The sequence below is a fragment of the Sinohyriopsis cumingii genome, chromosome 17 (assembly GCF_028554795.1).
Source record: "Sinohyriopsis cumingii isolate HCF-2022 chromosome 17, ASM2855479v2, whole genome shotgun sequence".
Lineage (NCBI taxonomy): Eukaryota > Metazoa > Mollusca > Bivalvia > Unionida > Unionidae > Sinohyriopsis > Sinohyriopsis cumingii.
Window position 1 is genome coordinate 61,924,269 of NC_142977.1, and position 17,634 is coordinate 61,941,902.

General features: G+C 36.8%; 1 protein-coding gene across 1 annotated transcript in view; it reads left to right on the plus strand.

Moving 5' to 3' along the window:
* The window catches only part of LOC149779078 (ral guanine nucleotide dissociation stimulator-like 1), a 78,831-nt gene that overhangs the window by 50,691 nt on the left and 10,506 nt on the right, over positions 1-17,634 (plus strand). Inside the window, exons 12-15 of the mRNA XM_089939630.1 lie at positions 3,303-3,371; positions 5,124-5,262; positions 7,668-7,811; positions 8,961-9,069. Of these exons, the coding sequence (XP_089795756.1) occupies positions 3,303-3,371; positions 5,124-5,262; positions 7,668-7,811; positions 8,961-9,069 (461 nt within the window). The remainder of the gene's footprint in view (positions 1-3,302; positions 3,372-5,123; positions 5,263-7,667; positions 7,812-8,960; positions 9,070-17,634) is intronic.

Below are 17,634 nucleotides of genomic sequence, written 5' to 3' on the forward strand. Positions count from 1 at the left end.
TGTCCACAAGTTCAACATTGTTGCGAGGCCATAATCCATCAATTCTGTGGAATGTATCCATGCTTTATGTAATGCACTGTTTGGCTGGGTTTGGATTGTCATATGTTGTGTCACTGTCACAGTCACAGTCACTTTCCTCATCCTGGCATGTTTCACTAGAATTTTTAGCACCTTCTGTCATGAATGACTCCCAGTCATCACTGATTGTGTTCTTTGTAGCTAATTCATCATCATATTGCAGTCCTGCCAACCCTGATGAGTCCGTGTCAGTAAGGCATTTGATTTTTTTCTGTAAGACTAACAAGTTTTCAGTAAGGTGTAACAAATTATCAATAACTGCAATTGTAAAGATGGAAAATGTAATTAAACGTTTGAGGACAGTTGCACAAACTCTAGTTCCAAACCCTATGCATCTCAGTGGCTTGTTGCTATCTCTCAGCTTGATGTAATTCTTGGAAATCCTTTTCCATCTCACATGACAACGGCAATCCTATCTCCTGCCATGAGACATACTCAAATTGGCATGTGATGTCCACTAAATGTAATTGTGTCCTATCCAGCTTTTATTCACAAAAATCTGAATACTCTTTTTTTATTCTTCTTTGTTGATTATTAATACTTTCCTGGAAGCTTTTTTTCCCTATCATCTAAATCATGTATTGCTTTCTTGATGCCATTTTTAAAAATTCTATAATCAACAGTATGATCATGCAGATGCTTTGCATGAACAAATAGCTGCAGTTTAAAGCATCTGAGTTGCTGCTGTAAAGTTAGTTTGGTTCCCTGACTAATTTCATTAATTCTAAGATGAAACCCGATCCAAATAAAACAATGATTAACCAATTATCCAGATTTTTCTGCACCAATTGTTTTTCTGTAGTTTTTGCTAGTTTGCCGTAAGTCTGTATTTTAAAGGTAATTTTCATAAGACTTATGGCAAAATCATAAGAGTTGGCAGGTCTGACACTGAACATAATCCTTAAGGGTTGTTCCAGGTGGTAGAAGGAGAAGATAGTCCTCTTCATCCTAGTTTTCCTCCTCCGACTCTGGTACACCCAATATCTCTTGGAAAAACCCACATTTCCGAAAGCACTTTTGAATTATCTCAGCTGTGAGGATATCCCATGCTGATGTCAGCCATGTGATTACATCCAGCAGAGTCACCTTTTGTATGTCCGATGCAACTGTTATATTATCCATCAGGAATAAAACATGTCTCAGAAGCTTTTTCATGTAGTTCCTTGACATTTGACAAATCCAGTTTTTGTGTGTGCAGCACAGTTGTCGAGGAAAAGCAGGATCTTCCTGTTCTGCACTTTCATCTGCTTATAAAGTTTTTCGATCCATGACTCAAATATCTGTCCCGTCATCCATGCTTTTCTGTTTGCCTCATATATAACTCTCAAATTTGTCCATCTATATCCCATAAAGTACCTTGGATTTTGCGATTTTCCAATCACCTTTGGCTTCAGTTTCTCACCAGAACAAATGGCGCAGAGCAAAACTGTAAATCTCTCCTTTGCTTTTTTCCCACCTTTACATGAATCCCCTTTTTGTACCAGTGACTTTGTTGGTAACAGCTTAAAAAACAAACCAGTCTCATCACAATTAAAAATATCCTTGCTGCCATATCTCCTGCATACATCATTCAGTCTTTAGTTCCACTCTTCGACAACTTCATTATTAACATCAGTTGATACTCCTCTAATTACAGAACACTTAATATTGTGTGGACTTGAAATCTGTGCAACCATCCATTAGTTGTGGTAAAGTTGTCATATCCCATTTCAACTCAAAATTGTTGCTTTTTCTTGCATCATTTGACTGGTTAGTGGAATTTTCTTTGCACATACAGTGAAAAACCATTCAAAAACCTTGTCATTCATGTCAGGATTGAAACATCTCCTGGCTCTAATAATCTTCCTTTCTCCGTCCATTCCATCTTCCCATTTCTGCATAATTGTTTCCCTGTCTGTCATGATATTGTTTATCTAAGTCTTTCTGACATCAAATTTTTCTGTATGGATCCCCCTTTTTGGTCAGTTGAATTACTTTCACTTTCTTTTCTAAACTCAGAATATTTCTATTCCTTGATGACATGTTGACCGTTTGCAATAACTTATTCCAATTTTGCCAACTACAAGACTGATAAAACAATTTTTCTGCATTTAAATAAATTGCCATGTGTGATCTTGTCACGTGATTCATTAGCTGCAGGCTGTTACCCTATTGTTTTTATACATTTCTTAACACTAAGTGAGAGAAGCTAAAACGACTTTGATGTGTACCATTAACATCACGCAGATCTGACCACACGGCCGTTAGGATTTGTGATCTTGATAATTATTTTCAGTAGTAATAGCCACTACTTATCAAAGTGAACAAGCTCAGCATCTTACTAAGGGAAGCCATAAAGGCTATCAAACCATTTTCCAGCTGACTTTTATATTGTACATTGATACAGCCACTTCTCAACTGTTACTACTGTTCAGTAGTTGTAATCTTAATTATCAGAGTGACTAAACTGGACATCTCTTGATAACACAGCAGTAAGGCTAATTGGATTACATGTACTTGCCCGTTTGTATGGATTAAAATTTGAGTCTTTCTTGGCTTTATGGAATAAATGTTGCTTCTGGTTGGGCGTAATGATATTATTATTAACCTTTATGGTACATGTACTTTAGGCAACACTTCTTTCAGTAATAAAAAACTGACATCGGGAAACAGAAATCGGATTACTTAACACACATTATGAATAAAATACTGGTTCTGGATACATATTAAAATAAACTGTGGCCACTTGTGAGGGGTAAATTTTATATTATTGCACAAGTATGCTGGTAGTGTTAGCGGGGTAGACTTTTGTAAAGGGTACTTTTGAACACAAACTTGTCGGTGCAAAGGATTCTGGCTGTAAGGAGTGGGTGGCTGCTGGTCAGGGGGACCATTCAGGAGGGGGACTACTGTATATGCATACAACCATACATTCACATAGACATTTCAATACACCTAAACATTTATATATATATATATATATATATATATATATATATATATATATATATATATATATATATTTATGGAGATATACAACTTTTGTTTGTTCTTATAAATATTTTTTTATTTAGGGTACATGTTTTCCAGCATATGTCAGTGTAGGTTAGGAAGATTCAACATTCTGCACAAAGCTTTTTCTGGTCTTTAGAAATACTGTTTAATATCTGTTTGATTGTGACTTTCTGAACCAAGTGAGAGTTATAAATATTTTGATTGAATGTTATGCAATTTATATTTTTCAGCTGTGAATTATCTATTGCTATTGAACCAATACCAGATAGTGCTGGTAAATTGAAGAAGAAATCTGCTACGTAAGTTGATGCTTTTTATTTGGTTGCAATCATCTAAGAAATTTGCTTTATATTTAATATTGTTCTTGGGGGACTAATAAATTTGGGGTATTTATTTTATGGTTGCTTGAAGCAACACATTTAATGATTGCTCACTAACTGATCCTTTTGTAGAAACAATTAAGGACCTCTTTTTTAATTAATGATCCTTCTGTAGAAACAATTAAGGATCTCTTTTTTAATGAATGATCCTTCTGTAGAAACAATTAAGGATCTCTTTTTTAATGAATGATCCTTCTGTAGAAACAATTAAGGACCCCTTAATTAAGGACCCCTTTTTTAATGAATGATCCTTCTTTAGAAACAATTAAGGACCCCTTAATTAAGGACCCCTTTTTAATGAATGATCTTTCTGTAGAAACAATTAAGGACCCCTCTTGTAATGAATGATCCATTTGTAGAAACAATTAAGGACCCCTTATTTAATGAGTGATCCTTCTGTAGAAACAAACAAGGATTCCTTTTTTTAGTCAATTATCCTTCTGTAAAAACAATTAATAACTACATTTTAATCAATGGACCTTCTGTAGAAACAGTTTTGGTTACCTTTTGTAATTAATAATCCTTCTGTAAAAACAGTGATACCTTTTTAATCAATGATCCTTGTGTAGAAACAATTAGGGATGCACCTCATTTGCATTGCAATTTCTGGTTTCATCAGTCAGGGTAAAATGTCGTACATGGTAGTACTAAGCATTTTCATTAAGCAAAGCCCAATGATGAAATAAATAATGGCATGAAGCTTGTTGTGTTGTGCAACATACAAGTAGTTGAATTTATGGTTGTTCCACATAGGCTCTGTGCATTTACCTTTAATCAGAACACATTTGTTCTGGATAATGGGAATTCTGGATTTAACAAATAGTTTTAAATAACGATGAGGATACTCTGTTCATAATGATTGTTTTTGGGAATCTTTTTAATATTTTTAGATAAATGAAGGTTGGCATATTTAAAACAATAAACATAATTTTCATAACTTACTGTGAATAAAAAAATTATTTTTAATGTACTAGTTTTTGTGGGTGCCAGTTTTCTTGGGGTAGCAGTACCTGTTTTCATGTAGGATTAGTTTTCTTTTGATACCAATTTTTTGGGGGGTGTCAGTTTTCTTGAAGTTCCATTTTTATTTGGTACCAATCTTCATGCAGAATAGGTATTCATAGTGAATAAACTGTTCATGGAGTACCAAGTTTCATGCATTTTTTGGTCTTATCTTGGATTCATGGAAATTCTTTTCAGCTAGTAGAAGATTAGTCCCTTCGAGGACTCTAGACTTGTTGTTGATTATGTGACAGCTACAAAGGACAAATTTAAATGTCCCAAACAAAATGTATTGGCTATAACAGTAATGCTATTGCAGTCACATATTTAAGCTCCAAAGAAAATGTAAAGTTTTAATTACAGTCAGTCCCATCAGCAAGGTTGGGTGGACTGCTGGGTCAATTGTCCAGGGGTCGAGTGATTTCTAGGGGCCTGCCCTCAACACAGTTATAAACAAAAAATTAATCTTTGCAGCGAATATTAATATTTGTTCCTTGCAAGAGTCCAAATCATTGAAGATTACCACAGGTTTTTTATGCAGTAATGTAAACAAGTGTTTATGTAGGGAAAATTAAACTAGGTATGGGGTCTGTGGCTGCTCAGTTCAGGGGCCTATCATTTATGTTAGATGACCTGATTACAGTATTACATGTGTGCTGTCTTTTCTAGTATGGGTCATCGACCATCAAAAGTGGACACAAACAGGTTCTCACTATTCATGTGTGGGGGAATGAATTTTGAAGACAAGTCAGGTTTGAGTAGTGGAGCTTCAACATTAGGGGATTCCCCTGTTTCACCCACACCAGGAGTAAGTTGTAAATTAAGGAACCATCTTATACCTTTTTGTTTTCATCACGTTATCATTTCCTTGATTAAAATTATCTGTCTATAGATTTAAAATATCAACAAAATGAATCAATTCATAAATTTGACAGGAACACAGTTTCATTTTAGTAGTATATATGATATTTAGTACTATTAGTACATAGTACAATGTACAGAATAATGAAATTTATGCATTAATTTAACAAAAGCACATACATTTGAATTATAATACTAATTTTCTAGTTACCAGTTGGACAGTCACTCCCACTGTTCCCATATCAACATAAATCTTTCTTTCCTTTCAGACGTAATTGAAATATAATTTTCCAAAGTATAGTGATCTTTAAAAAAAACTTTAAACCCTTCTAATGAAGGCACAAACATTTTCATTTTACAACTTATATATGTAATATTTGGCCAGAAGAAAACAGTTATACAAAGGTTGCTCATATATTCCATCTGCACTTTAATCTCCAGTATTATAGTATAGTCTTTGCACTTGGCACAATATATTATGTTCACTTTGTTATTATTAGTACAGTTTGGTCCAGATCATCTTGGCACTTTTTTCCCTAATATTATAGTATAGTCTTTGCACTTGGCACAATATCTATGTTCACTTTGTTATTATTAGTAAAATCTGGTCCAGATCATCCTGACACTAAGGCTTGTACACTTGCCATTTAAGAAGTCTGCCATTGAAGATGGCTATCATTACTGTGAACAAAAAGAAAAACCATAACAAAAATTGTTCAAATAGATATATATATATATATATATATATATATATATATATATAGAGAGAGAGAGAGAGAGAGAGAGAGAGAGAGAGAGAGCTCTTTTTCTTCCATACATTTTATTCACTTTTCTTAGCTCATACAAAGTGAGGTTAAAATATTCAGCATTTTCTTCCACTTTTCTTCATGGTTCTTCATTCATCCATGAACAATTCCTGTTTTAAACTTCTTTTCAAACTCCTCTTGACCATTCTTAAGCAAATGTGGCAGAGAACACCCACACGAAAAGTTTCCAAGATTTTACAAATGATGCCAATCTACCATCATATATTGCCACACTGACCAAAAATGTTGAAATGACATCTCAGGAACTTCTGAACATAATTTGAGCAAATTTGACATTATCCCAGCATGAAGGTCATTTGACTTTTGTACAGATAGTGTCAGTCTATCTTAAAATGTGGCCAGCTCACTACAAATATATAAAATACGGTACACAATTTCTACTCAAAAACTGCTCAGCATAATTTGAACAGGGCTTTGAAGTTTGTATGAATGATTCAAATCTGCCATCAGTTAAAACCACCATTGCTAACAATAGAACAACCTTTAAATGGTTTATTGTTGAAAACCTCTCAGCAGAATTCACCAAATTTGAACAGAATTTCCTGAATAGCACTCAGAATTGTACAGAAGGTGCTGATCTGCCATGAAATGTAGCCACCAATACTAAACATTGAAAATTTTTTAACAGTTTCTTCTTGGCCTCAACATAATTGCTTTGGCTTCCAAAATTGTATGAAATGATGCTGATCTGGCTTCAAAGATGGTTGCCAGTACTAAAAATAGAAAAATATTTACATGACTCCCCAGAAAAACTGCTCCTCAAAATGTGACCAAATTTAACACATATCACCCTAGTGTTAAGGGCATACAAATATGTGCAAATAATGCATATTCACCACCAAATATGGCATCCATTACAAATATTATAAAAACATACCTTGAAAATATTTAAAATATTTAAAAATTGATGCAGATCCTCCATCAGCTATGAATACATCACAAAAAGATAGAATAAAAATGCAGTTACAACTTTAAAAAAAACAAAATCCACAACAGAATTTGACTGAAAGCATTTGGACATAAGGCCTTTCCGTTTTTAGACAAATGATGTTGAGGAGCTGAAAATATAAAATATAGGCATCTGCGTCGGATGTGGGAAGTCATGGGTTCGAACCCTGGCCAAGTCATTCCAAAGACTTATAAAAATGGTACTAACAGCTCCCTCGCTAAGCGCTCAGCATTAAGAGGTTAGTGTTAGGACTGGTCGGCCTAGTGTCAGGTTAATGTGACTGGGTGGGACATCATACTACATGCCTGTGGCATGATGCCCCAGTGTTAGACATCACTATAAACTGCCAGATTGCAGACATCATAGCGATATGACTGAAAAAATGTTAAAGCTTTTTTATAAATACAAATCACATATACACAAAATATAGAGAAGAACTTTGAAACAAATATTTTTTATAAATTTCAGTCAACAGCATTGGAAAAAGTTTCTTAGAAAGCATCCTAAGGAGAGTGATCCCAGGACCTCTTGGCTTGTTGAAGTGCATGAATTTAATTTTTCAGTATTTTTTTCCAGATGTCTCATTCATCATCTACCTCATCACTGTTGTCATATGACAGTGATTACTCCTCACCTTTTAAATCATCTGATGGCTGTGTTATTAAGGTTGGACTGGAATCTAGCCCTGGACCCAGCACACATGTGTACAAAAGTATCATGGTAAAATAGTGTAAATCACAGACACTTCTCATGCATAATATTTATGCAGATTTAATAAGAAAATTAAGTTGCACAAAATGTTTTTCATTATATAGTAGCATATCCATACAATTTTCTAAGTGAGAAAAGTGCATAACTTCCATGTTACAAATACTATATTTGTTATGCTTAACAAAGACATTTTTGCTCTCTTTAGTATAAATCTTGATTTTTGTAACAGTGATCACAGAATGTTTAATTTTCCAAGCTTGAAAACTGTCATATCATATCAACAAGGGTTGGGGTATAAGTTTTAATAAATCAGTACAGAAAAGAGAATGTTTTTCTTTTCTATTTTGTTTTCTCCTGTTTGTTCTCCAAACTTGGTACATTGATTTTCCCATATGACAACAATCTGCAGAAGGAGAAGGGTTCTTGTCTCCCTTCCCTGGGGTCCCTTAGAGGGATCGGAGGTCAAGTATAAAAAATTCAAAATTATAATGATACTTCTGAATATGCCTAAATTTATATGTGCATTAATAAATGGAGAACACATTATGTATGTAATAGATCTGGAGATTTTGACCCTTGGGTCATGGTTCATTCAGGGTTGGTTGTGGAAGGGGTATGAAATATAAAGTATGGCAATTAACCATGGTGAGTCATGGAAGTAGCTACAGCTACATGTACATGTCATATATATATATATATATATATATATATATATATATATATATATATATATATATATATATATATATATATAACCTAATGTAACAATTACCTGAGAATGGCTGTTGTTACCATATGATTTAATCTTCTGTTCTCAGAAGGAAAAGATTCATCAGTGTTCATTACCTCTTTTCAATATTCTGCATCCTTCATAAGGTAGACAAATTTAATTTGTTTCTTAGACTTGATGATTTAATGTTTACTGCTTGTATTCACACCTGCAAACTGGATTGATTCAGCCATGCCATTGCATTATGTATGTACCACAGATTTGGGTATATGCAGTTTATTAGGACTATTCAGTAAAGTAGTCAACACAGACCCTGATATATCTGTGCATTATGTATTGGCATATCGGAGTCTGTTTTATGTTGTTGGACCTGATTTATAAGCGAGTGATATGTCTGCTACTAGCTTTTTACTTTATCTTTTTTACAGCTGCATAACACAGATCATACCCATACTGTGATCAAGCGTGTACTGGACAAATATGACTGCAAGGAAAGGCCAGAAGATTTCAGTCTTCTTCAGATACTTTCGGATGGTGGTACGTATATCTCACGTCAGTACCAAAAAAGTCATTAAGGACCAAGTCATGATGTTAGTGGAGCCCAATGTTATCCATCAGTCCATCCAGTTGTATGTCCTACAGCAGTCAGTCTAGCAACAGTTTGGTTTCCACCTAAACATTTCCAAGCAATTGCTGGATTTCAGCCAGATTTGGTTTCCAGCTACATATTGATCAGACATCAAAAGAGTTCCAATTTCAGACTTCTCTCTCATCATTTATAGTAGTTGTAGTCCCAGATTGCTTCTCCAACAAACTTTCATTTTCTTCAGCTTAATTTTGCTGAAAGATTGTTGAATTTCAACCAAATTTAAAAAGTGCACCTTTGAAGTTGATTACCAGCATTCCATGACTTAATTTACAAAAGTTATGCCCCATGACTGCTTTTTCTTCTGACTTCCTTAGCATGACATTATCGAGGATTTGTGGATTTCAGTCAGATTTGGACTCTATGTGGCTTTATATTAAAAACCTCTGTCAGCATGGGTTTGAGTCTTTGTTCCGGCTGACGTGGGTATGTCAGAAAGCTTGCCAGTAGCTTCCCATGGGTTGCTGGTTCTTCCGGAGTTGTTCCTCCACCAAATATACTCGCCACCATGTAAAACTTGTCATGTGCTGAAAAATGTCATTAAACACACAAAACAACAAACATTATATTGATGAGACCTTGAATACATTCAATTTCAAGTGTTCCATTACATTTCTTACAGGAATTATGCCCCTTCATTGCCTGTCTTGCTGCCTTTGGTTTCTATGGCATAATTGTCCAAGGCGTTTTGGATTTAAAATAAACGTATTATTTTGCTTGAAAAGGCCATGTGATGGTGTGGTATGGTACTATGTGTAGGGTTTGAAAGTCATATGCTGTGTGTTGACAACTGCTATTTTCACCTTCTCAGAAAACACGTCAGATTTCTACCAAACTTTGTAAAGAGCATCCAGAAATGAAGGTCTTTAACATTTGTACAAATGACGGTAATCTGATTTCAAAACAAAGAAACTTTATAAAAGCATCCTTTTAAGAAAGCCTTTCAATTTTATGTAAATGGCGCCTAAAAGCTGTTATTTATGGACAGTGTTACTAAAAATATAAAACACCTTTAAATGACTTAAGTAAATGCATGATATAATTTGATGAAAAGCATCATGAATTAGGGACTTTAAAATTTGTACAGAGGATACTCATTTTAAACCAAATATGGCCACCACTACTAAAAATAGAAAAATCTTTGAACATTTTCTCTAAAGATGTGCAAGGCTGTTCCAGTGAAACATACATGTGACCCAGGGAAGGCAATTTTAATGTGAGATACTCACCCATAGATGCAATTTAGAATTTTCTTATCACCTTAATATGAACTGTGTGAAATCAAAGTACCCTGGCATATATTTTTTTTAAACTGCCTTCCCTGGGTGCCATGTATTTTTAAATGGAACATCCCTCAACAGAATTTGATAGAAAGCATTCTTCACAAAGTCCTTTCAGGTTTATGATGATCTGCCATCAAATATTGCATTCATAACTCGATGTAGAAAAAATATTAAATGGCTTTTTCACAAAACTCTCAAGAAAATATGATCAGAATTTAGAGAAAGTATCTTAGCATGTGGGGCTAAGATGCAAAGATGCTAGTCAACCATTAAATATGGCCACAGTGCCAATTATAGAGATATATTTGCAACATCTCAGCAGGATTTGACCATGTCTGTGCAGAAAGCATCCTAGCATAAAGGCCTTTTGTTGACAAATGATGCTAATGTTCCATTAATAAGATAAAATATAAAAATGAAACCCTGAAAAAAATTGTTTTCATAGTCTATGCAGTCAGCAATGTTGATAGGACTATCTACATAAAGCATCCTGTTGAACTGCTCCGGTGGCCTAGTGGTTAGAGCGTCCACCTCGAATGCAGGAGGTTGTGGTTTCGATCCCCGGCCAAGTCATCCCGGTGTCAGGATAATGTGACTGGGTGGGACATCATGCTACATGTCTTTGGTGTGATGCCCCATGCTAGACATCACTATAAACTGCAACACTGCAGACATCATAGTGATATGACTGAAAAATTGTTAAAGCTACGTTAAAAAATCCAAATCACACACACACACATCCTGTTGACCCAGATTTCTTCTTTAAATACATTACCCAATCATAATACCTTTGGAGAACTGTTACCATCTTGCAAATCCAGCCCTCCCAGGCTAAAAACCTTTAGCTAGTAAATCCATGAATATATCAGTTACTACTTTTGCTTGTGAGAAGTAACATGCTGTCATCAATTGTGACCTTGCAAAAATCCTCTGCCAAGTTTCCGTCCTACACTCACAAGTTGGAGGAGTCTGCAGTAAATGGGAAGTATACTCATTCTTTATTTCCAACATTTCTTTTTTCCTATGACAACAAAGTTCTGCCTTAACATTAAGGAACTTTGCTGTCACTTGCTGCTATTTATGTACTTGCACTTGTAGCCTATGTGACTTCACCATAGTTTTGGCAATAGTTTTAATTTGTATGTGTATTCCGCTAAGAATTCAGTCATAGCTTGATAGACAAAACCATTGCTTGTACCCAAGGGTAGCAAGATTGAGAGCAGCAACAAGCATCAGTCACAGTCTCTTATATGAATTTTGGACCAGATATATGGATTAAACATCCCATAATCTGTCCCAACCTCAAGAACTGCACTATATCATGCCAGCCAGGATGGCCATTTTCCTTCATGACTAGACTTGGCCATATAGCTGATGGTAATGGGCCACGACCACAATTAATCATACAGTATCAGCCAATAGAAAACAACTTGTCTACATCCACAATTTGCATAGCTCTTCCAGAGTATACAGGCACTCTCATGGATCAGCCTAACCACATGGTGCTACTAAACACTTCCTGTGGAAGACATACACTTTATATAGACACCCTCATGGATCAATCTTACCTGCACTATTACCTCAAAACACATCTCACATCCAATGTCCATCTTGGGGTCTCTGTTTTCAAGGGATGCCTCTTCACTTGCCCTCAAGCCTCTATTTCCCAAGAGATTCTACTTAAAAAGTGACACTTTAGAAGTAATGGGATCTGACTCATAAGTACTGCAAACGTAGTGGGCCACTGTCGTCAACATTCTTTTCCAGCTACTTAGCAGGTAGTGCAAGAGACATCAACTTCACTGCCACAGTCTATGGATGATGAAACTGGCATTTCATTTCCCTTATCATTATTAGATCTTACTTGGATGAGTTTTATCCTAGTTTTCTACATCACCTGCTGGGTCTAAAGTTCTGACATCAGGTGAGAATTATTTAGAGAAGATTCTGTTTTCAATTTTTTCCACAATCTAAACAGTTTTTGACATTTCAGGGCTGAGTCCATAGTCAATTATAAGTTCCAAGCATCTGTAGGTACATTGTGTCATAAATGCGTCCTGTATTCCATCTGAATGCTCATGAGTTGATTCACAAAAATGTGACCATGATATTAATCTTGTATCCTATATTTTCATGATCCTCAATATGCTGACCACAGCTTATATCCTTCCACCATGAATCGCAATAGAATAATCAGGGGCATATTCATAGGATGGTCTGCTTCATAACATAGAGGTACAGTGTCTGGTGCATATTCATAGGATGGTCTGCTTCATAATATGGAGGTATGGTGTCTAGTGCATATTCATAGGATAGTCCACTTCATAACATGGAGGTACGGTGTCTGGTGCATATTCATAGGATGGTCCACTTCATAATACGGAAGTACGGTGTCTGGTGCATATTCATAGGATAGTCCACTTCATAATATGGAGGTACAGTGTCTGGTGCATATTCATAGGATAGTCCACTTCATAATATGGAGGTATGGTGTCTGGTGCATATTCATAGAATAGTCCACTTCATAACATGGAGGTAAAGTGTCTGGTGCATATTCATAGAATAGTCCACTTCATAATATGGAGGTACGGTGTCTGGTGCATATTCATAGGATGGTCCACTTCATAATATGGAGGTACAGTGTCTGGTGCATATTCATAGAATAGTCCACTTTATAACATGGAGGTAAAGTGTCTGGTGCATATTCATAGAATAGTCCACTTCATAATATGGAGGTACAGTGTCTGGTGCATATTCATAGAATAGTCCACTTCATAACATGGAGGTAAAGTGTCTGGTGCATATTCATAGAATAGTCCACTTCATAACATGGAAGTACGGTGTCTGGTGCATATTCATAGGATGGTCCACTTCATAATATGGAGGTAGGGTGTCTGGTGCATATTCATAGGATAGTCCACTTCATAATATGGAGGTACGGTGTCTGGTGCATATTCATAGGATAGTCCACTTCATAACATGGAGGTATGGTGTCTGGTGCATATTCATAGGATGGTCCACTTCATAATATGGAGGTATGGTGTCTGGTGCATATTCATAGAATAGTCCACTTCATAACATGGAAGTATGGTGTCTGGTGCATATTCATAGGATAGTCCACTTCATAATATGGAGGTACAGTGTCTGGTGCATATTCATAGGATAGTCAACTTCATAATATGGAGGTATGGTGTCTGGTGCATATTCATAGAATAGTCCACTTCATAATATGGAGGTACGGTGTCTGGTGCATATTCATAGGATGGTCCACTTCATAATATGGAGGTACAGTGTCTGGTGCATATTCATAGAATAGTCCACTTTATAACATGGAGGTAAAGTGTCTGGTGCATATTCATAGAATAGTCCACTTCATAATATGGAGGTACAGTGTCTGGTGCATATTCATAGAATAGTCCACTTCATAACATGGAGGTAAAGTGTCTGGTGCATATTCATAGAATAGTCCACTTCATAACATGGAAGTACGGTGTCTGGTGCATATTCATAGGATGGTCCACTTCATAATATGGAGGTAGGGTGTCTGGTGCATATTCATAGGATAGTCCACTTCATAATATGGAGGTACGGTGTCTGGTGCATATTCATAGGATAGTCCACTTCATAACATGGAGGTATGGTGTCTGGTGCATATTCATAGGATGGTCCACTTCATAATATGGAGGTATGGTGTCTGGTGCATATTCATAGAATAGTCCACTTCATAACATGGAAGTACGGTGTCTGGTGCATATTCATAGGATAGTCCACTTCATAACATGGAAGTACGGTGTCTGGTGCATATTCATAGGATGGTCCACTTCATAACATGGAGGTATGATGTCTGGTGCATATTCATAGAATAGTCCACTTCATAACATGGAGGTACGGTGTCTGGTGCATATTCATAGGATGGTCCACTTAATAACATAAAGGTACAGTGTCTGGTGCATATTCATAGGATGGTCCACTTCATAATAATATGGTACTACAGTGTCTGGTGCATATTCATAGGATAGTCCACTTCATAACATGGAGGTACGGTGTCTGGTGCATATTCATAGGATGGTCCACTTCATAATATGGAGGTATGGTGTCTGGTGCATATTCATAGGATTTTCCACTTCATAACACAGAGGTACAGTGTCTGGTGCATATTCATAGGATGGTCCACTTCATAACATAGAGGTACATCATCCTATAGCCATAATAGCAACTGTGAACTTATACCAGACGGAAGAGATTCAAAGCTCTTTACTCCCTCCTTATAGACCTATCTTTGCCCAAGGTGCACTTGCATCCTCCATCTTCCATTCCCCATTCTTAATGATCAGGTTGACAGAATTCACTACAAACTACAGTCCCTCTCAGTCTCAGTTAAAATGGAGGGATTTATGAGGCAACCAACAAGGTCACAGGGTCATCCCTAAAGAGCATGCTGCTGGGAAACAGTCCTGAACTAGGTGGAAGAGTCAGAGGAGGTCGAACATTTCCACCAGTATTTCCACAAGACCATGCCTATTTCAATGACATACATACAGACCCTACACCCTACCCTTATCTCTGATGCTGATAGGAAGAAGATTCCAATTTTTAATGGCTGATTGGAGAAGATTGACCATAATGACATGGGGATCGAACAGTAGTTCCTGGGAATTTGTTATCATGTTCTGCATATATACATAGCTTGGCACTCAGCATTATGAGGTTAATATTGAAACTGATTGACCTGGTGTCAGGACAATGTGACTGGGTGGGACATGATGTCACATGTCTGTGGCATGATGCCCTTTTGCTAGAAATCACTATAACTTGCCACACTGCAGACATCATAGTGACATGATTCAAATTGTTAAAGCTATGTCAATTATCCAAACACACACACACACACATATTTTCGAGAAAAATTTGATTTTATATGTTACTTTCCTTTTATTCTCAATCTCTTATCAGCAAGAACTTCTTCGACCATTCAACGTTGTACCTTTCAAGATTTGGCTGACTAGGTCTGAGCTCTATGTTCAAGTTAGAAGAATGTGTTCCCCAGAAAAAGAAATTTGAATTCATTCTCTGGTAAGCTCTATGCCACTTTGGAGCAATCCATCTACTAGAGTATTCCTTCTCTGGCAGAGTGTTCCTTATTATGGAAGTGGATGTCTTAGTCACTGGTCACTTCATTGGACTTTTATCACAATGATTACATGGTCCAGCTGGAGGCCAATCCTTGACAACTGGACCAGATCTCTCAATCAGCAACCATTTGAGGTTGTATCAAAAGGCACTTTGGACTTGCATCAGCAATACTTCTGCAAACACATCCTTTGACAATCATGATTGCTATGGATGCAAACTCAGAGGGCTGGAGGGAGGGAGCAAGTCTCCTAACTTCTTGCATTGACATAGTACTCTCAGGATCATTATTTATAGGTCCACATCATCAAAATGGATGCCCTTTGTGAAAGTCTGTCATTGGTGGCTGGCAAACCTACTCATTCTGCCCAGTAACTTCACTGTGATGCCTGATCTCAAACAGCAAAGCAGAACAAATATTTGGGCCATTGTTTTCTTGTTTAGGATTTTCTAATGTGGTGTTCTTAATGACAATCCACGTTTCAGTTCAACATATCCTAAGCTGGCTAATGAATTGCAGACTCATATTTCTGCTTGCAGGAACTCGTACCAACTGAATGGCCTTTGCTTCCCTCAGTTTCACAGAATGCATGCTGAATGGGATTGACTGATGATCAGTGACATCAGTGACAACATGGAATTGCAATAGTCCCAAACTTTGTCACACCAATCCTGGTCCCAAGGATTTGGCTAATTGCTGCTCCCTATACACTAGAATTGCTGAATGTATGCACATCTAAACACCATAGAAGAGAGGATATCACAGGAAACAAAGATTTGTCTGATCTTCTATTTATTTGGATTTTGCCTGCCCAATGGCACTGGATGCTTCCTCAAGTGGACTGTTTCATGGCAATTAACCTAGCTGAAGAAGACACCAATTGAATTACTCTCCAGAGCTTAATTGCTGACTTTGGCAGTCCGCAGGCAAAATCAGCAATACATTTTTTGGTGGACACATCTACTTACAGTTCCAGTATGATGATGGATCAGTATTACTAATGAAGACTCCCCACTTGCAAAGGGATCATTGACTCACCTTTGATACAGGACCTGCTTTCTCATTGACATTAATGATGGCAGGCAGAACCAGTGTGATACATGCCTTATCAGTGGACCCCAACAAGATAGGTCAGTTTCACTCATGACTGTACCCTCTTACATTGCCAAGAACGGGCTCCCATTCATGCATAAACAGATATTTTTAATGAAATTGTTTACTCAGGACACTTAAGCTCGATACCACCTACATGATCTAGTATGAGCTTTTAAGTGGTATCTTAAAATACCAGGAATTGCATTGAGGGAGATCGTGCCTATTTTTACCTCTCAAACAGGGACAGGATGATATAACATCACAGACCCTTTCATCCTGGATTAAGTGGGCTATTCGTTCTGCGTATCAAGAAATAACTCCAGCTCAGTGTATTTGTTAAGAGTTTAGGCTCACAGTCGCCACAAGCATAGCCCTTGACTGGAACTGTTCTGATGTTAAAATTATTCATGCCATGGGATGGAGACTGGAATCCACATTCTCCAGATTTTACTTTCAAGATCTTATATCCCAGCTAGTGGGACCTATAGCCATAGTGCAACACCTTTCCAAGTCATTTGATAGGTTCATATAACATGGCTTCACAACTTCTGCAGGATTTGCGGGAGGGAAAATTTTTCGTTTTGGAAGTTGCTTTCCAACAGATACAGTCTTCTCCATTTGGGTTACACAGAAGCTGTCTCACATACCTTAGGAGACTGAAGATGGCATCCCTCCATCTCTTACTTATTCTCCTAATGTATTTTGATTGGTAACATATTTATAGAAGAAACCAGTTTTCTTTGTGAATACTTACTCAGTCAAAATAATTTAGGAGAATGACTATTGCCTCGCAAATTCAGCCCTAGGTTCCCAGGTTAAAAACTATTAGCGAACATGCTTAAAGTTATCTGCCCACCTGGGTGGAAGTCAGGCCAAGTGGTCTCCCCTTGGTACAGGGATTGGCACCAAATCCCATGAATATATCAGTTACCACTGGAGTGGAAGGC